Source organism: Mus caroli, unplaced genomic scaffold, assembly GCF_978045245.1.
Source record: "Mus caroli unplaced genomic scaffold, Mus_caroli_1 scaffold_11, whole genome shotgun sequence".
Taxonomy (NCBI): domain Eukaryota; kingdom Metazoa; phylum Chordata; class Mammalia; order Rodentia; family Muridae; genus Mus; species Mus caroli.
The window spans coordinates 20,400,992-20,427,947 of NW_028227266.1; the positions used below are offsets into that span (position 1 = coordinate 20,400,992).

General features: G+C 42.7%; 1 protein-coding gene across 2 annotated transcripts in view; it reads left to right on the forward strand.

Annotated features, from left to right (window-relative positions):
* Window positions 1–26,956, forward strand: part of Bmper (BMP binding endothelial regulator) — a 267,045-nt gene that overhangs the window by 158,353 nt on the left and 81,736 nt on the right. The window contains exons 12-14 of one of the 2 annotated variants that reach the window (XM_029481077.1): window positions 13,625–13,954; window positions 20,732–21,068; window positions 24,887–25,018. In XM_029481077.1, the coding sequence (XP_029336937.1) occupies window positions 13,625–13,954; window positions 20,732–21,068; window positions 24,887–24,947 (728 nt within the window). In that variant the 3' untranslated portion in view covers window positions 24,948–25,018. Of the gene's footprint in view, window positions 1–13,624; window positions 13,955–20,731; window positions 21,069–24,886; window positions 25,019–26,956 lie in introns of those variants that run through there. The other variant, XM_021172558.2, reaches the window with a different exon arrangement.

A 26,956-nucleotide genomic window follows, 5' to 3' on the forward strand; every position in this document is an offset into this window, starting at 1 on the left:
GGTTGGAGATGGAGCCTGAGTTTCCTCTGTGCTGCCTGGCTGGCTCCAAAGACTGGGCTGTATGTAGTCTTTGTTCTTGGTTTCCTTGTCATTTAAAGTTTGATAAATAGTTGCAGCTAAGAAGGGGAAGGGAAGGTTTGAGGATTTTATAGTCCCTGGGAGTTATAGATTAGAAAAGAAATCATAAGAATGCCCTCCAGTGTAATAGCTTTCTCTCTTTTATCACTACCCTGGGATGACAGGATATCCCAGGCCCAGGCTCTCTTCTATCTTATAGTTGCTCCCCTATCTGCTTAAGGCAGAGTGGAGGTGGTTGTACCCTAAGCTTATCTTTTCATGTGTCCTCATATTTCCAGTCCCTCTACTCCATCATGGCAACTCAGAGGGGGATGTTTATATAGCCAAGTGAAAGTCTTGTTAAATCTTTTTAAATTAGGTATTTATTTCATTTACATTTCCAATGCCTTCCCAAAAGTCCCCCACCCACTCCCCCACCCACCCACTCCCACTTCTTGACCCTGGTGTTCCCCTGTACTGAGGCAGATAAAGTTTGCATGACCAATGGGCCTCTCTTTCCACTGATGGCCGACTAGGCCATCTTCTGATACATATGCAGCTAGAGACACGAGCTCCGGGGGGTACTGGGTAGTTCATAATGTTGTTCCACCTATAGGGTTGCAGATCCCTTTAGCTCCTTGGTTACTTTCTCTAGCTCCTCCATTGGGGGCCCTGTGATCCATCCAATAGCTGACTGTGAGCATCCACTTCTGTGTTTGCTAGGTCCTCGCATAGTCTCACAAGAGACAGCTATATCTGGGTCCTTTCAGCTAAATCTTGCTAGTGTATGCAATGGTATTGGCATTTGGAGGCTGATTATGGGATGGATCCCCAGATATGGCAGTCTCTAGATGGTCCACCCTTTTGTCTCAGCTCCAAACTGTGTCTCTGTAACTCCTTCCATGGATGTTTTGTTCCCAATTCTAAGAAGGGGCAAAGTGTCCACACTTTGGTCTTCGTTCTTCTTGAGTTTCATGTGTTTAGCAAATTGTATCTTATATCTTGGGTATTCTAAGTTTCTGGACTAATATCCACTTATCAGTGAGTACATATTGTGAGTTCTTTTGTGATTGGGTTACCTCACTCAGGATGATGCCCTCCAGGTCCATCCATTTGCCTAGGAATTTCATAAATTCATTCTTTTTAATAGCTGAGTAGTACTCCATTGTGTAAATGTACAACATTTTCTGTATCCATTCCTCTGTTGAGGGGCATCTGGGTTCTTTCCAGCTTCTGGCTATTATAAATAAGGCTGCTATGAACATAGTGGAGCATGTGTCCTTCTTACCGTCTGGAACATCTTCTGGATATATGCCCAGGAGAGGTATTGCGGGATCCTCCAGTAGTACTATGTCCAATTTTCTGAGGAACCGCCAGACTGATTTCAGGAGTGGTTGTATTAAGCTTGCAATCCCACCAACAATGGAGGAGTGTTCCTCTTTCTCCACATCCTTGCCAGCATCTGCTGTCACCTGAGTTTTTGCTAAATTTTTTTATACTAAGTAAACATGTGTATGTACATATATATGCATAAATATTCTACACCATTTTAAACTTGAAAGAACTCTGTATAACTTATAGTAAGGGTGGAAAGAGCAATGTTGCTTTCAAAGTTGCAGTTTAATTCATTTTTTTTTTTGTTTAGTGCCAGAAAATTGTGTGCATCTGTAGACTTTCCCTCTGGGTTCTTCCTTTCCAGTCCTCAATCGGGGAAACTGAGGCTCACAAGAAATACCCAGTAAGAGAGCTGGTATCAAACCTACACACCTTTCAAACCTCCTAATGTAGTACTTACACTATCTACAACCCTCCTTCAGATTTCATTTGGAAAGATACATGAAGATTATGATGAAGATGAAGATGATGATTCTGAGATACAGCATTATTAAATCATTGCATTAAAAGTACATCCTTATCTACATATAAATGGATGTTTTTCTATGGAGGCACATGTAAATTAATTTCACATTTGACATGACGTGCCCACACTGCCACCCTGAATCTTTAAAGGAATGCAAGTATCCAGTTGTGGCTGAATATACTTGAGACCTAGTACCCCCAAAATTACAGCTAAAGATCAAGACAAGTGAATAAGCTAAGCTCCAGATGGCACCTGAAAAACATGCTTCATGGAGCTCTCTGTGTGCTGAGCCCAGCTGAGGCAGGTTTGCACCTCTCTGAGGTCACATCTCCTACGAGTGAGATAAGACTAGAGAGGCTCAGCCTCCTGCTGGTGCCATTGCCCATGCTGCAGAGGAGCGGGGCTTATAGCACATACTGTCTACACATTTTGCTATTTAATTCTCAGGATGTGGAAGCTACCATCAGCTCCATCAATGAAAGGATATGAAGGCCAGAGAAGATAAACAGAGAGAAGTCAGCTCATACTGTAATCTGCTAGAACTTAGAACCCAAACTTTAAGCATAACTAACCCTGTGTTCTCTTTTGACGGTATGGTGATTCATGTTTTTGGAGGTATGCCTCTAAATACATGAGATTTACCAGTTTTCTTCTTTCACACATGACAAAGAATTCTGTTTGCAAGCTGTTGTGTCCATTCACCTTCAGAAACACTGTGTTTGGAAAGTTACCTTTTGTGTTATTTTATATCAGCTCTCATCTTTACAGATATCTGCCGAAATGGCTCACTGTATGCACAGTGTTTCTTGCTGGTATGCAGTTCATATTATTCATGCCCTTCCCCCCAGCCACCATCCCATCCTCTTCTGGGCTAGAGCATATCTTTACACACTGGATCTGTCCTTTTGACATCTTGCCTCCTCTTGTGCACACCCACAATCACCTCGACACTCTACCTGTAGGTTCTATCTCATTCTCGTGTCAGTATTATCCAAATTTTGATTAAAAAATAGTATTTTTATTAATTATTTGATAATTCCATGCAATCTATTTTGAACATATTCTTTCCCCAACTCCTCCCATTATAATCCTTTACACTCCTACCCCTTCCTACCAAAGTTTGACTTTCAACTTTTTCTCTTCCCCCCTCCCTCCCTCCCTTTCTCCCTCCCTCCCTCCCTCCCTCCCTCCCTTCCTCCCTCCTTTCCTTCTTTTCTTCCTTTTTTTCTCTCTTTCTTTGTGCTTCTTCCCCACTGAGTACAGTTTGTGTTACCCACCTGGTCTCAGCTGGTTTAGAGAGAAGGGGCTTCCCTGAGTAAGATGGACATTTCACTAAAGAAAACTAACCCTTCTTTTCCCAGCAGCTATCAGCTGCCCATGGCTCTTCACCTAGTGGTGATACTCCAGGCCTACTTCAGCACTTCATGATGGGATAGTATCTGGCTTGAGCTTGTTTGCGGCAGCTTGGGCTTGCAGTCACAACTACTATAACTTAGTATGTGTAACTTCCTGTTGAATCTGGAAAACACTGTTTCTATCTATGGCCCTGCCTCTTACAGTCTTTACCACCACTCTTCCACATAGCTCCTAGAGTCTTCATGTGGAAAAGTGTGATATGTTTGTCCTAGTCCAGAGTGAGGACTCTAGTTTTTTATTCTCTGCACATTGACCAGTCGTGGGTCTCTGTGTCCATTCCCATCTGCTTCAAGGGGAACCTTCTCTTATGACGGTTGGGAGATGGTCTGATCTATGGATATCGGATGACATTAAGAATTATTTCAATATTAAGTCCATTTAGTGGAATAAAAGTATTGGATTCTCCCCTCTGGCCTATGACCTGTAGAGTCACAGTTTTTTGCCTCCTTAAGCAACGATGGGTTCTAGCTCATGAAACAAGCCTTGCGTCTAATAGAGAAAGTGATTGGTTACCTCCACAATGTCTGTGCTGGTATAGTAACTGTGGGCATATCTTGTCAGGCTAGTTGCTATTGTAGTTTACAGAGTTCATAGATGGGTGAGATGGATGATTATACTTCTCATTTGATAGTATGTGGTACTTTACAGCACCGTGAAAGTTAGTCACTGGGGATAAAATTCCAGCTGGGCTTCTCCATGTTCTGTGAGTGAAATAGCGGACCTTAGTATTTATCCTTCCCAGGGAGTAATTCTTGTAAGTACTGCACTTGAATTGAATTCACAGTTGCTACCTTTGGTTCCCTAGATTATCTGAGTTAGGAGTTGGTTGCAGGGGCTTGTGGCTGTTTCCAAGCACTGTTGATTGACTGAATTCTGGCCTCCACATTCGCCCAGCTGTGCAGGTTTGGAGACTCAAGGCTGTTTCTCATATTTCTGGCATTTCTCTCCCCTGTTGCTAATCAGTCATCAACTCTAGTTGATTGCCTCTTTATGCTGTTTTCCTAATAAATAATTTCCTTTTTATTCCCACGGTGGTTGTACCCTCATCCTGTTGTTTTCTACTAACCCCCATCCCTGTCCCTTCAGTTCTTTATCTACACCACTTCAGAACCCAAATGCATCCATCATGAAAACTAGACCACCTTCCTTCATAGCTGAGCTTCCCAAGGTTTGTGTTGTAAACCCCCTGGCATTGAGGAATAGTCCTGAGTAACACCTCCAATGCAGACTCTCTAACTTCATATGTTCAGTTCACACTGAGTGAAACAGCCACAAGACATGTTTCCTCACTGCCAAACTCAGTGGGCACTGCACGCTTACAGGAGGATGGGCAAGTACAGAGCATCCCCAACTGGTCTTGCAGAGCTTTTAACGTTTTACTCATTGTGATGATCCAACAGGCAGGATTAATGTTTTGTAGGAAAGACATTAAGAAATGTTGATTCTTTGTCATATATTTAAACTTTCCAGACTGGCAATGAATTGCAGGCCAATTTATTTACACAGTATGAGTGTCTCATGTTCCCTGAAGCAAGTCCTTGCTCCAGACAGATCTGTCTCCCACTCTTCTGGTACAAGCTGCTTCCTTCCTTTGTTTGTCTTTTATTGGCATTCTTCCTGTAGCCTAGAAGTCTAGCTCCACTCTGGAGTCCCTAATCTACATTTTCTGTCTTTTATGGAGGGACTCAATTCATTATACTCTCACCAGCTATGTACTTCATATCCTCTTATAGTTTTGCTCACCATCAGAAAAGTGATGCTCACTATAATGTGAGCAGCTCTGTTCTTGGCATCTTTCAGTGAATCGGTACTGCAGTAGCTTTAGGTAAACAAACCTATGTTACATAAGGAGTTTGTGTCTGCTGTGTTAGCCACTAAGTGGCAAGGTAAGATGGGGTTTCAAATACAGAACTCTCTCCAAAGGTCCTTAACATTTTAAGTCTAGACAATAAGTTAATTTAGAGATGTGATATTTATCTCCTCAGTCCAGATGCACAGCTCCACTATAAAAAGAACTATGTAAAGAGAGAAGATAATGTTAGGTCAACTTGTGAGTAGCAGGAATAGTAAGTATTTCTACAACAAGCTTAGTCTTTAGACCCAGCACTTGGGAGGCAGATCTCTTTAAGTTCAAGGCCACCCTCATCTATAGAGTGAGTTCCAGGACAGCCCGAGACCCTGTCTCAAAAGGAAACAGACAACAAAAACTGTTGAAGGTGCAGAACATTTTTTGTTGTTGTTTGGTCACTTATCTTCATCTGTTATTCATGGGGACAGTGAGTGACCTTAGTTATATTGCAGACTTTCCTAAGTATATGGCATGAAATAAACAATTACTTAGTGAAAACGCAAAAAAGCAAGGGAAGAAGAAAGAAGGAAAGAAAGAAAGAAAGGAAGAAAGAAAGAAAGAAAGAAAGAAAGAAAGGAAAGAAGGAAGAAAGGAAGAAAGGAAGAAAGGAAGGGAGGAAGAAAGGAGGGAGGGAGGGAGGAAGAAAGGAAGGAGGGAGGGAGGGAGGGAGGGAAATATTTTGAGTTTTTTACATTCTGGAAAACAGAGATAAACTGCTGAAACTGACCTTAAATTTTAGACCTTGAAGTTGGGGATATGAAATAGGAACACATTAAATAAGAGGACCATGTGCTGGATTTTGTAACTGACTTTAAGTAGATTTTTTTTTCCAAGATAGATAGGGTTTCTCTGTATAGCCTTGAGTGTCCTGGAACTCACTCTGTAGATCAGGCTGGCCTTGAACTCAGAAATCTGCCTGCCTCTGCCTCCCAAGTGCTGGGATTAAAGGCATACGCCACCACTGCCCCGCTTAAATATATATTCCTAATTGATTATCAGGCTTGAGCCATTGATCAGTCTTAAGAGCCTCTATATCCCAGGATTGCAGGAAATAATAGAAAAGAACCTGCCAACTTCTGCAGGGTCAGACCATGCTCCCCCCGCTCCTGCCGACCTGCCAGACCACAAGCATTTACAAGATGCCAATACAGTAATTTCAGAGCCAATTGATAATGATAAAAACTTTATCCCAATAATCTAACCTTCTAATACCACAACTACTTGTGGCTGGTAATGCTGTGCGGATTGACATCTGAAGCCATCTTCCTTCTGCTTCTCTCTGAGAAACTCCCTGTTTCTGCAACTCTTAGCTCCACCTCCCTTTTCCCTGTCCAATCACAGGCCTCTCCGTGCCCTATTGTAATTGGACAGGGAAAATCCTGCAACATCCTAGAGGCTGTTTTCCTAGGAAAAATGTTGACACATTTTTTTCCCATTAAGAGTCTCGAAACACCCCCCCCCCAAAAAAAAAAAAAGAGTCATCAGTAACATCTTTGAGATGCTGCAGTGTATATGCTCTAAGTAGAGACATAAGTGGGGGAAGGTTCTGGCCTTGGACAGAAGATTCTAGATTCTGTCTGTAGTGCTATTGGCTGAGAGACCATGGGCCAAGACACCTTCTACAAACTCACTACTAATAAATTAATGTAATAATACAAGTTGTATAGAGACATGGTAAGGAAGAAAAGAGACATAAAAATACAGAACACCTCTGACATGACACTTGATATAAGCAGCTTGGATTAGGTGCTTTGGATGGTGCTAAGTTATTAGTTTCCAGTGGATGCTATAGCAAAATTCCACAAAAATCATAGCTTAACATCACTAATTATCTTGCACACTCTAGAGTTCAAAGTCAGGAATAGGTTTCACTGGGCTCAAATCAAGGCACTAACAAGGCTGTGTTCCTTGTACAGTCTCAGGCAGAGAGTCATTTTATTGCCTTTCGCAGATTCTAAAGTACCTGCATCATTTGGCCCTTGGCGGCTTCTTCCTCCATCTTCAAAGTCATGGCTGGTTCCATTCTTCTCATGCAAATGTAGGATGCCAAGTCCCTGCCTTCCTGGTCAATGAAGAGAATTGCAAATTGCGTTGTTTTTTTTTTTGTTGTTGTTATCCAATATCACATGCACTGGTTTTGGGCATTGGGGGCTGGTGTTCTTTGAGGAAGCATGATTGGCCTGTCACACTTGGTCAATGTAGGGATAGAATTAAGCTCTCTTATTCTATGTCCGTGATTCTGAGTCAGTTTCGTGGTTCTGAAAATGCTTCTCAATGGGGTACATGTCCATTCAGCTGAAGAAATTAGTTTCTCAAAGGGAGAGGAGTTGCTGTCCACCCCTGAGCACTAGACCAACAAACTGGGATCCCTGGGTGATTTTCTCAGCACCAACTATAATTCCCCTTTCTGTTCTCCCTAATAGTGCATTTGTTCTTAATGTATTCATAAATAACTTGTTTAAGGAATTAAACAAGCTCCACTGGCTACCTGCCATGTGTTGTCACTAGTATTTATTTAAGTAAACTCAGTGTAGGCAAATTCTTGTAGCCAAATATATTGTTTAATTAGCCCATTTTCAACAAATGTTTGTTGATACTTGATAAGTAGTATGCCTTACATTGCTTCAATACAAGTAATGTATATACAGGTATGCATTTAGAGGCTCAGTGTGGCAGTGGGCTTTCTGGTCACTGAGAGGTAAACATGAAATGCATATGTAAGGAGTTCAAGGCCAGACTCAGGCACTATGAATACATTATAACCATCAGGTGGGTAAAAAATGAATAAGCATTGTCAGGGAGATGGATCAGTTGATACCCTATAACCTTGAGAACCTAATTTGGATTTGCAGAGCATGAGTCAAAACCTGTCCTCGTGTCCAAGCACTGGGGACACGGAGATAGAACAGGGATTGTGGCCAGCCAGTCAGCCTACTCTGGGTTCAAATAGAGACTCTGTATGGTAAAGATCAGTTTTGCTCTTTAAATTTAGTAGAAAGAATTGACAGTGGCTGAGGTGGTCATGGGGGATGTTGCTGGGAGAGATGGAATTAAAGCCATAGAGCTAAGACATGTGTATATGTATGTGTGTATTATGTATGTATGTATGCATGTGTACATTTGCATTTGTCTAAGGATATGAGTGTACACAGGTTCCTGTGTGCATGTACACAAGCAGGCATGCACATGTGTGTGAACTGTGAGGTCTTTGGTAGAACAGGATGAGTCCAGGGGCAGGTGGGAGGCATTAGGCTATACTAGATAGGTCTAGAATGGTAGCTGTGGCTTGGTATCTGAAATCAGTTTAGATTTGTTCTTTGAAGTTAGGAAGAACATTGGTGAGTATGTGAAGTGATGGACATATGGGAAAACAAATTACCACAATACAAAATTTCTATGTAACTTAAAAAAAAAATGGGGCTTTTTCTTTCTAATGCAGACCAGTTGCTGTCTCTGATGGGTTACACACTGGCAGGAACAGAGAGACTACCTTGTTCTATGTGCCACCCCTTCGAGTAAAGTTAGAGGAAATGTGAATGCTTACAGGTATCCAGCTGCCACCTGGTGGAGCATCTGTTGCCTCCCCAAAGTCTCGCAGGCTAACAGCTGTCACCGACACCTTGTGCAAAGCCAGAGCTCCTGAATGTAGAAGACACTCAGGGCCTGCTTTTTAACCAGACTATCAGTGTCAGAAGCCACCTCAGTGAATAGCAGCTGGCTCGTGTCTCAGGCAGTATTTCTAATCCCAGCCTTTCCTGCTTTTTACCTAAGACTTGGCATCAAACGACTCTCACCCTGCTAAGGTCCCAAAAGCTCAGCATGACTCAGTGACCCAGAGTCCCAAAGGACCTGTTTCCCTTAAGTTTGTGCTGAGAAAGGTTTAAATCCATGTTTATGTGTGTTGTGCCCTGTGGTTAGGACGCCACTCCAGAAAGGTGTTGATCCATGTAGTGACTGGAGAGGCCTCCCTCTCTGGAGCAGTAATGGACTGAGACTGAAAATCCTCTTCTGGATTTTCAAAGGAAAACATAACTTGAATGACTGGGGAAATCTTATGACATGTTAAGTGAAATATAGGAAGTAAAATTTCATGTTCAGGATTGTCTTAACTCTGTTAAAAAACACACACACACACAACCACCATGAACTGTAGACCAGGCATATTTCTTGGAGGCAGAAATATAAAGGGACTTTTGCTTCTTTCTCTCACTTTTCCTGTTTTGTTTTGTTGTTTGGGGGAAAGGGCTACTCAAGTCCACACAGTTTTTCTCAGTTTTGTCTCTGTGGTTTGGGATTCTACAGTTCTTATTTTGTCTTTGACAGATGGTTTGAGAATGATCACTGCTCTCAAAGAAAAGGCATTTCATTAAAATAGGTGTACCTGAGGCAAAATTTAAAAATCTGAGGCAGTTAAGAGACAAGCATTGGAACCGAGTGTTGAGAAGCAGTGACCTTAGTAAGTGTGTGATGGTAATGTGATGTGTGCAAATGGAGGAATCTTAGATTTTTAAAGCCAACATTCCTTCCTGAAAGTACATAAGAAATGAAAGTGTAAATAATATTGTCATAAAAAAGAAATTACCACATGTAGTCCTATTGCCTAAGCAAAAACAAAAATCAAAAACCAAAAAAAAAAAAAAAAATGAAAAAGGCCAAAATTCTAATATTTGAATTTTTCAACTTCTGATCTATTTTTCTCTAGACATATGCATTTATTTGCACTTATTGAAAAGAAAAACAAAAGAAAAACTGAGATCCAAAGACTTGACTTAAAGATTGGCCCACAATGTGCCATGGAGGGAAACTGATAAATCCTTCTCTGCGTCTTCAAGGCGCATCCAAACATGTTGTTTCTACGGTTCCCTCTTCATCGCTCTAACCACCAGGCCAAGCTCTCCAGAACGGTGTGACCAGACATCTGGAAAGCTTGGATGGCTGTGCGTTTCATTGGCTCTCCTGAAAATAGCTGGGAGGTTCCACTGCTCACTTTGGTTCCCAGAGTATTATCTGGACGCCTTCTTTCCCAGGCAGGCAGGTTTCTGTCACGCTGACAGTCTTGTTCTCGGCACTCTACAGCACACATGTTCTCTGGCTCCTTTGGGATCTGGCATGGAGACCTTTGGGTGCCAGAAACAGGGGCCAAAGTTTCACAATGACTTCAGCCCATGATGTCCATGTCCCCACGTGTAACACATCACTCTCAAGCCCTCTCAGAGTCCTGAAATTTTGTTGGCTGCTTCTATATTGCAGTCACACAGAAAAAAAGCATACCAACTTCCAAACTCTTCTCTCCCACAAATTAAAGACTTTTGAAAAATATCTCTCCTGACAGCCCTGTTCACACACAATTTCCACTTTCTGGGTCTCTTCTGGATAGCCTTCATTGCTTCTCATGCAGCCAAGAGCAAACTCAAGCTTCCTGAGGCCAGATTAGGGCAGTTCAGTTTCTGTTACGTCTTTCAGGATTTGCTTTGTCAAATAATTGGTTTTATCTATGAGTGCCCACACTTTATTATTAAAGGCAGAAGAAAACAGAAACAAAACAAAACTAGAAAAACATATGGAAGAAAAAAGGCTTATTTGTGGCTCCATCAAGAAGTTAAGATTGTTTGGTGTGTGTGTGTGTGTGTGTGTGTATGTGTGTGTGTGTAAGAGTGTGTAAGATAGCTCTGATTACCCTACAAACAAAGAACAAATCCAGGTTGCTGGTTTTCACTCACCATGACAAAAACATTTCCTTAATCATAAGTACCATACACAAACGTTTTCAATGATTAGATGAAAATCTCTGTTTAGGCATCTATTGGGATGTTCTTAACTGTTTGATGTTCAGAAAGAATCTGTCATTTTTCTGATGACTCATCCATTGTTAGTAGGCATGTGTACTGGCCATTTTTGTGTCAACTTGACACAGCTGGAGTTATCACAGAGAAAGGAGCTTCAGTTGAGAAAATGCCTCCATGAGATCCAACTGTAAGGCATTTTCTCAATTAGTGATCAAGGGGGAAAGGCCCCTTGTGGGTGGGACCATCCCTGGGCTGGTAGTCTTGGGTTCTATAAGAGAGTAGGCTGAGCAAGCCAGGGGAGGCAAGCCAGTAAAGAACATCCCTCCATGGCCTCTGCATCAGCTCCTGCTCCCTGACCTGTTTGAGTTCCAGTCCTGACTTCCTTTGGTGATGAACAGCAGCATGGAAGTGTAAGCCGAATAAACCCTTTCCTCCCCAACTTGCTTCTTGGTCATGATGTTTGTGCAGGAATAGAAACCCTGACTAAGACAGCATGCAAAAGAAGGCTAACATAGGATGTGGGCTTTTGGCAAATGTTAGCTATTAATGTTCTGATCAATGAAAACTTCATCGCAACTATGGTCAGGACTTCAAGAGAAGCCATAGTTGTTATTGGGGCAGATGTGGTGACAGATGTGGGAAGCCTGTTCACAGCTGAGAGGGCAGGCACATGAGTAGAATGTTGTCCCCTCTGGTAGTGTGATAGTGTTTTGGATTTTCTAAGCTGAGGCCATTTCTTTCAGTCCATGAGATTTAGTTGGCTCTGTGCTAGCTTGTTGAGTGGCACCAAGAATCTTAAAAACAAAGAAACAAACTTGAATTTAGTGCTCAGTGTAGGGTAGGCTCTGGACTCTCATTCTCCTGGAGTGTACACTGCCTTCACCTTGTTGATTAAAATGCAACATTTTCATGCTGGCAATCGATCCCATTATTCAGAGAGTGAGGAACAGTGTGAGGAGGCAGCTTTGGAATCCATCCCACACGGCGAGGACTGGAAAGATGTACTGCAGAGAAATCAAGTGGAGGAGATGAGATGGGGAGTTATAATGGGGGACACACCCAGTGTGTAACAATGATAAAATTAGGGTCACATTAAAATGGACAAAAGAAATATAAAAAATAATTAGAAATGGATATTAAATTTAAATACACAGCCAAACCCACCTGCTTCTTCCATCCCCACAGTAGGTATAGTGCCTTATAGATACTCTTGAACATAACTGTTCATCGAAATGACTCTATATTTCAAAAACTCTCATATTTGTCTCAGACAAAGTTGGACAAAAGGACAGATATAGCAATTGATTTAGTAAATTCCAAATACGTGTGGTTTGTATGGCTTACCATGAGACTAGCAATGAGTCATACCTCAGACCAACATTGTTCATGCACTGTGGGAGGAGAGGGTGAACTTGCCAGAGGTACCATCATTCTCTCCAGCCTGGCTGTCCTCTGGACTCACTTCTGACCTCACACAGTATGGACCACCTCCATTAGCCCTGAAGTTTCAAGAGACTCAGGTAGTTCTTTGCAAACCATGTCAACCTTACATCCTGGACTGGGTCTTTTGCCTTTTTTCTTTATTGATTATTGTTGTGGTGCTGACTGGAATTTTTCTGCTTTTGCTCATGTTGTTTTTATTTTTGTTTGAGATGAGGTCTCAGTGTGCAGCCAAGGGTGGCCTCTAATGTGCTACCTTCTTACCTAAACCTCTTGGGTAGTGGGCCACAGTCATGTGCCCAGCTATCTTTCATTATTTGGACCAGTTTCTGTAAATAAATTTCCTTGTGGTTCATGCTTTGCTGGAAATAGATAACAAACCCTTCCACTGAAAACAGACCAATACCAATTTTTTATATTTTTAATTTTTTAAATTTCCATAAAGCCCAGAGGTGCCTCAGAATGGTAAGCTTTAGTTTGCTTCCATAAATATGAATTAATGGTGTTTCAGAGTGCTGAGTCTACTGGACTAAATGCACTAAAGAATTTTCCAATTTACTTTTCTAGTTGACATTAGAGTTTGGAGTGTGGATCACAATATGAGAAACATATCTTTGGAGCTGGAGAAATGGCTCAGCATTTAAGAGAATGCACTACTCCTTTAGAGGACTTAGGATCAGTTCCCAGCACTCACATTGGGCAACTTGTACAACCTGCTATCCCTGGAACTTTAGAGGATCCAACAGCCTCTTCTTGCCTCTTCAGACATACTGCATGCACACACACATGCACACACACACACACACAGTGTTTATACACACATAAAGAAAATCTAAAATTAAGAAACATAATAACAATATTTTCATGTGGTATAGTTCTGCTGCTAGTCTTTATTTCTTGTTTATGTGGGCTATAGAGTAAGACTTTATTGTAATTTTTCTATTCATGGAAGCATGCCAGGCTACAGAATAGAGAAGTTCTCAGAATTCCAGGATTTTAGGAATCATCTCAAAATGTAAACACACTAGAGAGATTTTAACTAGAACACGTAACAAGGTTTATAACGCTCAGCTTGCTTCAAACCTCCATTACTTTAGTGAATCCTGCACACGTCCCTTACCTGGTAGGTGATCTCCCGGCTTAACTTCAGGAATTTCTGGTTTCTCTCCACCTTTGCCTTGGTTGTGACTCTACTTTGGTCTCTCTCATTCACAGAACCCGGTGTGTGCACAGTATTCGGAGATCCCCACTACAACACTTTTGATGGACGGACATTTAACTTCCAGGGGACGTGTCAGTATGTTTTGACAAAAGACTGCTCCTCCCCAGCCTCACCCTTCCAGGTGCTGGTGAAGAATGATGCACGGAGGACCCGTTCCTTCTCCTGGACCAAGTCTGTGGAGCTGGTGCTGGGCGAGAGCACAGTCAGCCTGCAGCAGCACCTCACTGTGCGCTGGAATGGCTCTCGCATTGCCCTTCCCTGCCACACACCCCACTTCCACATCGACCTGGATGGCTACCTTTTGAAAGTGACTACCAGAGCAGGTGGGGCTTTTTCTGTGACCTCCCTCTGACCTTTATTCTCCTCACCAACTCCTACAGCAGCAGCAGCAGCAACAGCAGCAGCAGCAGCAGCAGCCCCTTCTTGGAGTGTGCCTCCTTTCTGCACAGGGGGAGCAGTCTTGTCTGCTGTTCATCTAGGAGAGAGCACATACTGAGGAGGCTGTGGACTGACTATGGGTATTTGTACCATCCAGAGCCTTGCTCCTAGACAGCAGCCACACTAGTTTTAAATTTGGAGGGGGGGGGGGCTCCAGAACCTTTCCACTCTCACTCTAAAAATAACTGTAGTACCCTCCGAGTAACCTCTCTCCAGCTTTGTTGCTATTTTAGGGTACTAATGTCCAGCTTGGAACTGTCAAGTGTCTCTTAGATCAACCAGCCATGTGCAGTTTCACATCTGGGAGAAGGAGGGTTTCTTCGGTAGTAAGTATTCAAACAGGGTGGGAGGATCCTCAGAAGTAAACAGCTTTGTACCAGTTGCTGTTCAAAAGAGAGACAGAAGCCAGCTGGATGGCACAGGCCTGCTCTGAAGGGTCTGATGCAAGAGAGTCATAGGGTCAAGAGAAACAGTAAACGGAGAGATAGAGACACAGTTTTGTGATGGAGTGCTTACCTAGCCTATGTGCAGTCCTAGTTTCAGTTCCTGGCATCTTTAAAACCTAAAAGCACAACAAAAGGCTTACAGTGTGCACTACAGAAGGGCTTATTCTTGGGGGAGCCTGATTTCCTTTGGTCGTCATACACTGGGAAGCATTCAGCAACCTTGTGGGGTCATGAGATAAGTGTGGGGACAGGAGCCACATGTGACCTGTGTGGGCATGCAGATAGACTAAGGGGACAGGAGCCACATTTGATCAGCAGGGCTGTATACTCTAACACTGGGGCAAAATATTCTCCTAGCTGATAGTTAAGGGCATTATTTCTGCTTCTAAGCCACTTGGGAGGCTGGCTTTGAAAGCATATTTTCCAGCTAGAAGTATAGAAATAATCTATGAGGCCCTGGCTCTCACTAGTCTTCTGCCTACTGTGCTGAGCATTGCCACTCTGATCAAGCTGTTCTCTGCTGCCAGTGATCTACATGGTGAAATCCTGCTGTGTTAGTTATTATCTCAGAAAAACATTGTAGAAGCAGAATCTAGATTGTTCTTTATCTTCCTCGAAAAATCAGTTCAGCTCATTTTCACTACTATCTCATCTGTGTGGTTCCTGGCATACCACAGTAGCTGGCTATTGCGCTGTGAGTTCTCCTGGTATGCTCTAGGTCTTTGAGCATAATACTTAAAAGAATCGGTGCTTTTTTTTTTTTTTTCCTTTTTTTTCTTTCTCACTGATGAGAATTTAATAACATAAATGCAGTGATTGAGTTCAGTTTATTCAGTGTTCCCACCCCTCCCCTTGTTACTTCAGAGAGAGCCTTTGGCAATTGTTACAGTTCAAACCAAATAAGTATTTTTGATAAATTGGCTTAAACCTATAGCATGGCACCTCAACTAAGCAGGGCCAGATGCCAGGGTGGGGCCTGGGAGGTTTAAGGAACAGAGATGTCATTTCAGTGAGCTGGTGCTAAGTGTTACTGTATCGGGTCAGCAAAGAAGGTTCCCTTCACCTCTCAGGTGTAAAGTACTCTCCTCACCCTACCAGGGAGCTTAGGCCTCGACAGAAAAGTCAGACAACTGTTCCTTTATCCAAAGGACATGTGACACAGCACCCCAAAACCCAGATTCCAGTTCTTTTCCGTAAAGGAGCTGACATCCAGGCTCCCTGTAAAGTGTGTCCAAAATGGGCTGTTATTACACAGAAGTAATTAGAAGCATCCTGCCTATCTGTTTGCAAGCCAGCAAGACACAATGGATCGTAGTGATATGGAAATTATTAGTCAGTCACGGCCCGGCTCTCAAAGAAGGGCTGGAAGATTACTAACAGCCTAGGAGGTTTGACACTGTTCCGTGCACAGCTGGCAAAATGTTATGGAATAAGTATGTCCTTTGTACGATTCCATGTTGTAAAAATGAGCAAAAAGATGGGGCTGCTAAAAAAAATAATGATAGCTCATAAATACCATAATCAGATTAGTGAATTTTACTACTCAGGACCTTGAGCTCAATCTTACAACTTCTTTTATTTTTCCATCTCTCTTTCCATGGTGCAAGTAATTTGTATGGCACCCCTAACACCCAGTTGGACAGATTCCTATGGCACACACATACACACTTGCTTTGTAAAGAAGCAGTCTGGTCCTCTGAGCGCTGAACATACCTTGCACTCTGCTTTGCCTGACATGACTGGCTTTCCAGACAACAGCGTTTTCACTCTGGTCTAGCCATCTCAGTTTGAAATACCCCTTAGAGATATTTTGGTTTTATCACCTATTGATTGTCTATTTCAAACAACAGTCATGGCAAGTTCTTGGAGAGTTCATCTTCCTTGTTTTCTTTCATAAGCTAGAGAGAGCAAAAGGTTTTCAAAGCAGGAGCTTACCCCAGGCCTTCAGCTGGAAGACCAGGAGGGAGGGAGGCAGGCTGCTTTGTCTGTGGTTTATGGCTTAGCACTTGGCGATGGAATCCTGCTGAGTTGCCCAGGTGCCTATGGTGTAGCAGAACCAGGCTGCTAGAGCTCTCCTAGCAGCATCTTAGCATCACTCACCCTCACCAACCACCCCATCCTTAGCCAAGTCCTTAGCCAATATTCTAAATGTACACTTTCTTTCTACTACCAATTTGCCTCATTAGGTCTACCTGAAAGTGCACACACGAGGAATACACTTTTAACTATCTTTTTGTACAGATGTATGCTTGTTGAACTCAGAATGTATCTTGGTGTAAAACCTGGAGAGAAAAATCATGTAGTTTTATGCATCGATGTGGGATATATCCAGGTTTTCCATTTCCTGCCCTCTTTAAGTGAACTCTAGCAAAAACATCAATAACCAGAAACCAAAGCAATACAAAAAGCAGGCTGGGGAAATACTCCTTAGTGAGAAAGGGAAGCTGGAAGGCCCTTCCTGAAGTGGAATGCAGCTGCTGCTCGTGGGCCCGATGGAACATGTGCTTCAGCTTCAGCTCGCTGACAGCTAGCTAGCTATTTCTACCCAATTTCTCATGCAGAGAATTGGGAAACTCATCCCATCTTCTGCCTCTGAAGCCCTTTCTTGTTGTTGTTCTCGATGGAGATGCCCATTGCAAGGGCCATCTAGAAGAGCCATTCCTTCCAAAGCAACTTGGTTAACTCATAAGGCTTTTACTCTCATAAAGGGCAAACGAAGTTGCACAGACACAGATATAAATGATGATAGCACAAGACACAAAGACAGCTGTAGTAGAAAATTCATTTCCCTCCAGTATGAAGCCTGGCACGGGTCAGTGGAAGTCTCAGTGTGCATGTAACAAAGAAGGATGGATGCTTTGGGGACCATGTTTTATGAGTGAAATGTCATGAGTCTTGAGCAGAGTTTACTAAAACAAAGTGGGTCTGCATGTCTCCAGGCATGTGCAGACTCCAGGCCCTGCATAGAGAACTCAGGGATAGCTTATTCTCCATCACTAATTTGTAGGACCCAAAGGTCCAGAGTCATTTTATCATTGTCAGCGATGACATTGGACCCCCTCGGGTGTAAATTCTTCACTATTTGTGGTACTTGGAAGAACAGTGTTTGCCTGCTGTCTAAGAAAGAGATTTGCAGTTTGGAAAATTTTGCAACGTGGAAAATCTTTGGAATTGTGCTCAAACAGTTGGACTTGGTGTGGAACTGATTTTCTCCCCTTGTTTTTCTTGCTGAGTAACTGCCTGGGTACAGGCTTGGGAGGTTAGGTTTCTTCTGCACCTTGGAGAACATACTACAAATCATTTGATAGTGGGTTTGCCTTCTTTCAAAAAGTTATTTCGGTGTCTTAGCTAGCATGAAACAGAATTTAGTTGACTTTACAGATGTAATGAGTCAGCCTCACAGGAGTGATTCCTTTATGTACTGAGTCTATACAATGAGCCGGGTAGTCTGCTAGATGGTGATGTATACAGAAATAGACATGGTGTTATAGGTAAGCTCTCAGCGTTGACACCATATGTTACACAGGACTACATGTGAGGTATGGTATGGGTATACCAGTCCTGTGTCTCTTCTCTTTACTTGGTGCCAACATTGTCCCCCCACTTCACCAGATTTCTCCCAGAACAATTTTCCTATGGCTTTCTTTTAGCCTTCCTTTTCCAAGCTATTAAATTTCTTCTTTAAACTTACCCTCTTCTCTCAACCACAAACAACAACAACAACAAAACAAATGTTTTTCAAGCCTTTGCCTTGGATTTAAAATGCTCTGTTCCTTTCATTTAGTACACAGTGGTTTCCTTATGTCTTTTTCCTGTTTATTTCTTGAGAATCCCAGTTTTGGAATACTGGTTTATTTTACCAATAGCTCATCATAAAGTAACCTTTTCTCATGGTAGCTATGGGACTTTCTCATAGGAAAGCCGTTTGGCTAACCTTCCCTCTTCGTGGACATTTTCAAACCAGAGTACTTCTAGCTCTAGAATCAGTCCTCTGGGTATGTCTTGCTCATGACTTCTTTGTTATCCCAATATCTTGTGGAAATTTCATATCCCAACAAGGCCAATTTTCTTTTACTCCATCTACCCAAGTTACTTCTTTCTTTTCTTCCTTCCTTCCTTCCTTCCTTCCTTCCTTCCTTCCTTCCTTCCTTCCTTCCTTCCTCCTTCCTCTCCCTCTCTCTCTCTTTTTCTTTCTTTCTTTCTTTCTTTCTTTCTTTCTTTCTTTCTTTCTTTCTTTCTTTCATTTCTTCCCTTCCCTCCCCTCCCCTCCCCTCCCCTCCCCTCCCCTCCCCTCCCCTCCCCTCCCCTCCCCTCCCCTCCCCTCCCCTCCCCTCCCCTCCCCTCCCCTCCCCTCCCCTCCCCTCCCCTCCCCTCCCCTCCCCTCCCCTCCCCTCCCCTTCCCTCCCCTCCCCTCCCCTTCCCTTCCCTCCCCTCCCCTTCCCTTCCCTCCCCTCCCCTCCCCTCCCCTCCCCTCCCCTCCCCTCCCCTCCCCTCCCCTCCCCTCCCCTCCCCTCCCTTCCCCTCCCCTCCCCTCCCCCCTCCCCTCCCCTCCCCTCCCCTCCTCCTCTCCTCCTCCCCTCCCTCTCTCCCTCCCTCCCTTCCTTCCTTCCTCCCTTCCTTCCTTCTCTCAGACCTATCTTCATCTCATCTCCAAACTCTGAATACTTGTTAATCTGCCTAGCTGGCAACTCAGAAATAAAGACAATGGATTTTAGGGGGAAAAAAACCTTCTCCTCTTTCCAGATGCTCAGAACAGGGAAAATGAAAAATTACTTTTATTAAGATTCCCCAAAACCCATTAATGGGAGAACCAGGAAGGAACAGAGACTCCTCTGTTTAGAGGGCCTCCTCTGAGGTTGCTGCTCTTAGCATACAGTGACAATGATGACATACACATAAACATGTTGTAGAGGATTCTGGAGTTCACAGCACTGTGGTTCTTAGTCAGTTACCTTGGAGCTTAGGCCCTGTCAGAAATTAGTCAGGTGAAATGTCATCAATGTGCTATAGAACAGAAAACTAGAAAAAAATTAGTCATTTTCTTTAGGTTGAACTTTCAAAGGCTTTTCAGATAGAATTCTCCTTTCTCTTGAGGGCAGTAGTTTCACACAACATCAGAGTGCATTGGAGGGAGGGTCTCTCTTTCCTTACCACCTATTCAGACTTATCTGTGGAACGCCACTATACTATAGCCTGACTCTACACATAGGATAGAAGTTCACCATTTAGCATATCATTTATTAGTGATGTTCCTCATAATCTAGCCTAGTATTTCTGGTAAAAGCTTTTGTACAAATATTCTTACACTTTACTCAGTTCATTCAAACAAGAGTGTTCTCTTTCCTCTAGAGCAAAGACTGGTTTTGTTCATTTGTTGTTTTGGCTTTGTTTGTTTGTTTGTTGTTTGGAAGTTTTTGTTTTTGTTTTGTTTGTTTGTTTTGGTGAGAAAGAAGCACTGGTGTGATGGTAGATGCACAAGAGGAAATTTTGCCCACATCCTGGTAGTTTCTAATATCTCTTCAGATACTGAAGCCGATGTTCATTCTAGGGATGGAGACATAAAAGTATATGGGCTCCCAAATATTCACCTCCAGGAAATGTCTCTCAGCAGTGGTCTGTGTCTCAGAAATCACTGTACATAACAAGGAGTGAATGCTTTCATGGATCTGAGTGTTGTCTTCTGAAAAATATATAGTTGTAACTTATATATGCAATTTAAAAAATTCTCATTATAGCAAGCAGTTTAAAAAATTTCCCTTGATATTTAGAGATATAGTTATGTAGCAGAATGTCTGGATAAAGAGATGGAAAATCACATTAAGGGTATAATGTGTATTTCTTTGCATTCTAAGATTATAGTCATCAATGCATACAGAAAGGCACAATTTGGACAAACCCAGCTACTTTGGGAAAAATTAAAAATAATAAACACTAGAATACTGTGGTAGGATTAGTTATCAATGGAGGTCAGACTCTAAGGACAGATTATATTACAAAGGGAAAAGTTATACAGTTGATAAGTTCTAAACTGTCCAAAGTGATTTATTTATTTTTTTGTAAGTTTGAAGATTGATGGTGAAATTGAAAGTCAATCAAGAGTTTAGACAGTGGCGAGGGTCATCACTGAAAGGTGATGACCGATGCTGTGTAAAGATGCATACAATTGGGGACTGTTGCAACAATCTGGAGTGGGTGATCCTCCTGTCATCTTTCTAGGTTTGGAGATATCGTGGGATGGAGACAGTTTTGTGGAGGTCATGGCTGCCCCTCATCTCAAGGGCAAGCTCTGTGGTCTTTGTGGCAACTACAATGGTCATAAACGTGATGACTTGATTGGTGGAGATGGGAACTTCAAGTTTGACGTGGATGACTTTGCTGAATCGTGGAGGGTGGAATCCAACGAATTCTGCAACCGACCACAGAGAAAACCAGTACCTGAGCTCTGTCAAGGCACAGTGAAGGTGAAGCTTCGAGCCCATCGAGAATGCCAGAAACTCAAGTCCTGGGAGTTCCAGACCTGCCACTCAACAGTGGACTATACCACTTTCTACCGGTAAGTACAATGTGCTAACCCATAGGTTTGGATTATAGATTGAGATATGTATGACCTTGGAACTAAGTCTATCATATCTTTTTGTATGCCAAATAAGGCCTTCAACTGTAGGGTAATCACCTCAATTTCTTTCAGCTCAGTAACTCATCTTGTCTAAAATTGGTAAATTTTATGAAGTATCCCAGGCTTGTCTTCTCTAGATAACACTGCTTGTGTCTTATAGATGTTATGGGAAGCTGTCTCTAAGGTCTAGGTACTTTTTGGTAGTTACCCTAAAAGCAAGCCTGTAGAGTACAGGCATGGACTGAATCTCAGATCAGCATAGCCTCTGTTTTGTGGATGAGGGAGCTTGGTTATCCCAGGTCTGAGAAACAATTAACATGAGCTTTGTGGTCTAGTTCAGATGCAGTCTGCACATGGGAAAATAAGGAGCTAGATAATGATCAGCTATGACAATGCATGTCCTGTGTCAGAGGACAGTAGACGACAGGTTTGAGTTGGAGGAGGGAAGGGATGGCATTAAGATTGAGACTTCTGTCCTTTCTACCCTGTGACCTCCAGTTAACACTCGGCAGCTCACTGCACAGGGGCTTGCTTTTGACAACCTTGCAACAGGATTGCTCTGGATGTTGATGAGTTTGGCCTGCTGCACTCCTGGTTACTACAGAATTCCAGGAGTTCAAGAGTCATGCCTGCCTATAATGTTAGCCACCATGGGCGTGTGAGGAAACATGAGAGGAATGCGACTCAGAAGGCCGTGTTTAAGTGATTTGCCTGTGGCTCTTAAAACTAGGAAACTCCTGTGGTCTGCAACCGCAGAGAGGTTATTTTTACTCTTTAATTGCCACCACTTTCGTTCCCTTAGCTCTCATTAAATGTGATCTTTTTATTTTAATTTGATCTTTGGACATAAAAGATAAATTTCTATAAAGACAGCCCAAAGTAGGATGGAAAAAGACTGTCCCTGTCATCACAGATCCCCAAGCATGGCTGTATCTGCCAAGCCATTTGGCTCTAGTCATACACTCGGCTCCTTCAGCCATTTTCCTGTTATAATTTGAATCCTCTGGGTTCTCTTATTTTTTCCCTTCTGTTCTGCCCCTGAGATTGGCTTCACCCCTTTCCTAAGGAGTCCTAGTTGGAGATTATGGATGAGTTAACCACCTGGATGGCCCATATTTTATTTGCATTTGTAAAGCCTAGGGGGGACTTGGGAGAACAAAGCAATTAAGAGTATTAGCCTTGTGCACTCCTAGCTTTCAATCACCAGGCTCTTCAACCTTCCTGTACAAGCCTGGTTCATCTATCTGTGAATTCAAGACAACAGGAACTTCTCTTCCTATTTAATGAGGTTTTGAACCAAAGAGCTAGAGGTGCTGGAGCTCTTGGTTGGCACCATTTCTCTGTCAATTAGAAGATGAGCATGCAAAGGGCCTCCTTTGGAAGCTCTCCCACTCTAGCTGAAGGCTCAGATTGGACTCTTCTCTCTGCTGCAAATAGGATGGAGAGGTTATATCCCTCCAGACCTCATCTGCCTATCTTTTCAAAAGATTTCACTGAAAACAATAACTAGAGAGCAGGGCTGTAGAGATTGGTCTTTCCTACCAAATTCCCACCTCTTTTGCCTCTGGTGAATTAATTAGTTTTAAGCTCCTCTGAGTTCAGCAGGAGAATAGCATGGCTTTGGCAGATATCCCAAGAAACCAATTGAATGCACAAAACCAGAAAGAATTGACTTGTTCAGTGGCCAGGCGGTTGCCCTCTTCTGTCCTTTAAAAGGTCTACAGCAGCTACTGCAACATGACAGAGGGTGTTTGTATCAAAGGCTAGATCTGACCAGCTTGGGCAAGTTCAGGCATGCTTGTGAGTTCTTTGTGCAGGCAGACTAAGGCAGGATGTAGTAGGGAATTTGGCTTGTGTTCTGCCTGTTGTTGGCATGGTCTGATGCAGGGTGGCCTTGGGTCTTCTCTTCCTTAGAAATGGCAGGAGGAAAGATCTAGATAACTCTGCTAGCCATATAACCTATTGCCACCCTGACTCAACAGCAGAAGGATGCTTCCTCCCTCATATTGAAGTGGGAGGGGCAATATTGGGTATGTCCTGCGCTTTCTTCCTTTCTTAGAAGAAGAGAATTGGAGTCCCGTGCAGAAAGGCAGTTGCTCCGTAGGCTCTAGACAGGCCCAAGTGCAGGGTTCTGGATAGACTTTCTGAAACTCCTGTTTCTGAAACAGGAGACTGAGGTTGAGCACTTACATGCTGAGAACAAGCTGGAGCCAGTCAGAAGACTGTCACTTTCTGGCTGGCAACTACCATGAAGCCATTGGAGCTCCACATGCCCCATCTAGCATTGGGAAACTCATTGTTCTGAGAAATGAAGGCACTGGGCAGTGTAGTGCTGGCACGGGGCAGATGGACTGCTGAAGCCCACTGTATGCCCTTAGCCTATGTCCCTGATGTTTGATGCAGATCTTCCTGAACTCCTAGTCAGTTCTTCAACTCTCTAACTGTGGTAGTTCCTAATCTCATCACAGAGACCTGATGTCTCAGGTTCTTGTCGGCAAAACCTTGACCCATTTGAAAATAAACTGTTTATCTTTCATGACACTGAAAGTGCTAATTAAGGCTGCTTGGCCATTTTTGTGCAATGACTTTTGTTGTAGAGGAGAGACAAAAACAGCAATCACATGGCACACCACACCTGCCAAGTGCTTCCTAGTGAGTTTGAAAGCACAGGTAGAATTTCTGAAATCAACCTGACATGAGGTCAGAATTATGGCCTCGATATATTCATTCAGAGTTCTCATAGGACAAGTAATTCTTGCCTTGATATAGGACAGCACCACTGGCATAAATAGTATTGGAAGTTTTGCTTATTTTTTCTCATCCTTCAAAGAAGTATCTGTCTTTTACTGATGAAGAAAAAAGTTTTTTCTCTCTCTCTTTCATATACACACACATGCACGCACACACACACAGAATGAGAGAGAGGGAGGAAGGGAGAGAGGGAGAGAGGGAGAAAGAGAAGTGAGAGAGGGAGAGAACTATGTGTTAGTAACAGAGTGAAGTGTATTTCTTACACTGTTTTCTCTTCTGGGTGTTTTTAAGCTCATGGAACTTTTCACAAAGCAAATTCTATGTGTGATAATTTTTTTCTATGAAGTCAAAATATTTGATTTCTCTAAATTACTTATGTTTGAAAAGCCTGGGATTTGTAGCTCTTTCATTTTGGCTTATTACCTAATTCAGTATCTTTACTAATAAACTGTCTGTTGTCTAAACATTTGAAAATTACCACTTTACAGAGGAATGAAAGATAAATGTGTATTAGTCAATGCTTAAGTTTTTTCCTTTGGGAAACATTTAAGATTTTGCTAATTTTTTTTTTAATTCACACTTCAATTTGATCCTTGGGGTAAATTGATACCAAATTTTGAGATATGCTCAAATCCTTTATAATCACAATAAACCCTTTTAAATAGAAAATTGAGTATCTCTGGGCACAAAAGGATTATGTAGATTATATAAAATGCTAAGTGTTTTGACATGGTGTCTTAAGACTTAAGTTTCCTACTTACGTTGTCCTTAAATTAAATAGTCACATGCAGTAACATTTTGCTTTTCTTTTTTTTTTAAACTGGTGTGTTTTGAAACATCCTTGGTAGCTGGAGGGGTTGGAGAGTGCAGAGAAGTGACTGACACCTGATCTGCATTATATGTGCATTCACACAGAGTTCTCTCTGAGGAAAATGTGAGGCAGTTCATACCTTGTCCCTTCTCACACCTCCCTCATCCTTGTGCTGCTTTTCCTTGTGCCCCAGATGCCAACTGAGAAGCCCAAGAGCAGTAGGCACCTGTGTCTCCCACAGTGGCTTCTCCTGATGCTTAGCAGCCTGTGTCAGCTCCTACCCCCACCACAACTGAGTTTCCTAGAGCCACCCAGCCCAAGTTACCTGGGGAGCAGAGGTCAGGTCACAAGTTGGCACACAGCGTGGGTAAGTATTGGAGAAGATAACACTCCCTAGTGCTGTGTGCTGGACTCTGAAGTGAGGGCATGATGGATCACATTCCAATGTAGGAAAGTCAAGATGTGAAAGTGAAGTACTGTGGAGTCCAGATATTTAGAGTCCACAGCATCCCTGTATGTCCTTATTAGGGCATAGTTCCCAGTGCACAGGCCTTTAAAAATTATTTAAAAATTTAAAAATCCATATATTTTAAATCCTCCCCAAGCTCTCTCCAGATCCTGCTTACCTCCATACCCATCCAACATCATGCTTTTTCTCTCAAACAAAAATCAAAACAAAACAATATATTTTTAGAAGGCCAAAATAAAAATGACACCTCCACTCCAACAAAAACAATGGCATTTTCTTGTATTGGTCAAGTACTCCTGGGTAATGTGGTTGATATACCCATTGATACTGATTTGGGGAGGATGGTTTTCCCTTCTCAGCAGGTATCACTTGCAAATAGCACCTTGGTTAGAGCCAGGACTCTGTATCTACTTCCCCTTTTCAGTGCTAGGATATTGTCTGGCCTGTACTTGAACAGGTCTTTTGTATAGTGCCATAATCTCTGGTTCATATGTGTGTCAGTCCTGTTGTATCTAGGAGACATTACTTCCTTGGAATCATCTACCACCTTTGGCTTTTACAATCTTTTTACATCCTTTACTGTACAGGTCCCTAAGCTTTAAGGGGAGAGGCTTGAAGAAGGCATCCCATTTAATACTGGATTCTCTATAAAGTCTCTTACTCTTTCCACATTGCCCTGTTGTGGTCTCTGTTAATTTCTTACTGCTACAGAAGAAACATCTCTAAGTGAGGCACTGACCATTGGCACAGAATGTCCTAGTTACCTTACTGTTTTATTACTGTGAGAGTGAAATCATGGCCAAGTCATCTTACAACACAAAGCATTTACTTGGGTGCTTTCTCACGGTTCCAGAGGGTTAATTCATTATCATCACGGTGGAGACCATGGTGGCATAGAGATAGACAGGCACGATGCTGGCGCAGTAGCTGAGAGTTACACCCTGATACTCAGGCACCAGGCAGAAAGAGAGACACTGGACCTGGTCTTGGCTTTTTAAACCTCCAAGTCCACCCTAATGACAGACTTCTTCCAATCCTTCTCAAACAGTTCACCAACTGCGGACTAAATATGCAGATATATAAGCCTAATGGGCAATTCTCATTCAAACCACCACATGGCAGTATGCCACTAGGAGTTATCTTGTAGCTATGCTCCTTTAGCAGAAAAATGATAGGTTTTCCCTTAGTCCTGTGGCCTTTCTAGTCTCACACTCTTTGGCAGTTTAGTATGGAGTGGACTTAAATCCAATTTTTAAAAGGCTAATTATTCCCATAACGTCTGTGCCACTATCGGAACGGTGTCACTGGCAGGTTGCTGTTGTAGGTCATGGGTTTATAGCTGGGTAGTAGTGATGATTCCCTTTCTCCTGTGGTAGTGTACAGAATATCCCCCAGAACCATGTGTGCTGGGATGTTGGGGTGAAGCTACTCGTTGGGCACCAGCTGGACTTCTCCACATTCAATGCCATAAGTAAGTGTTGTCCTCAGTAATAGGGACAATAGGCCCTTTACCATTAAGACGTGAAGAACAACCAATAGCCTTGACAACAGCCTGTGATGTTTGAGTGGTTCCACAGAACACCGTTGACCAATGACTCAAGAAGATGTAAGCCATTCCTGTTCCTGGATGTTTTACTTGATGGCATAAGATGTCTAGTTGGGGCATTATCTTCCCCATTGAATGGTGACTTCATTTACATTGCTTTTATGCTTGCCTGTAATTTAGGAAGCATCTACAGTAGTAGGTTTACATATAGTTTCTCAAAAGGCATTACATGTTATTACATGTTTATT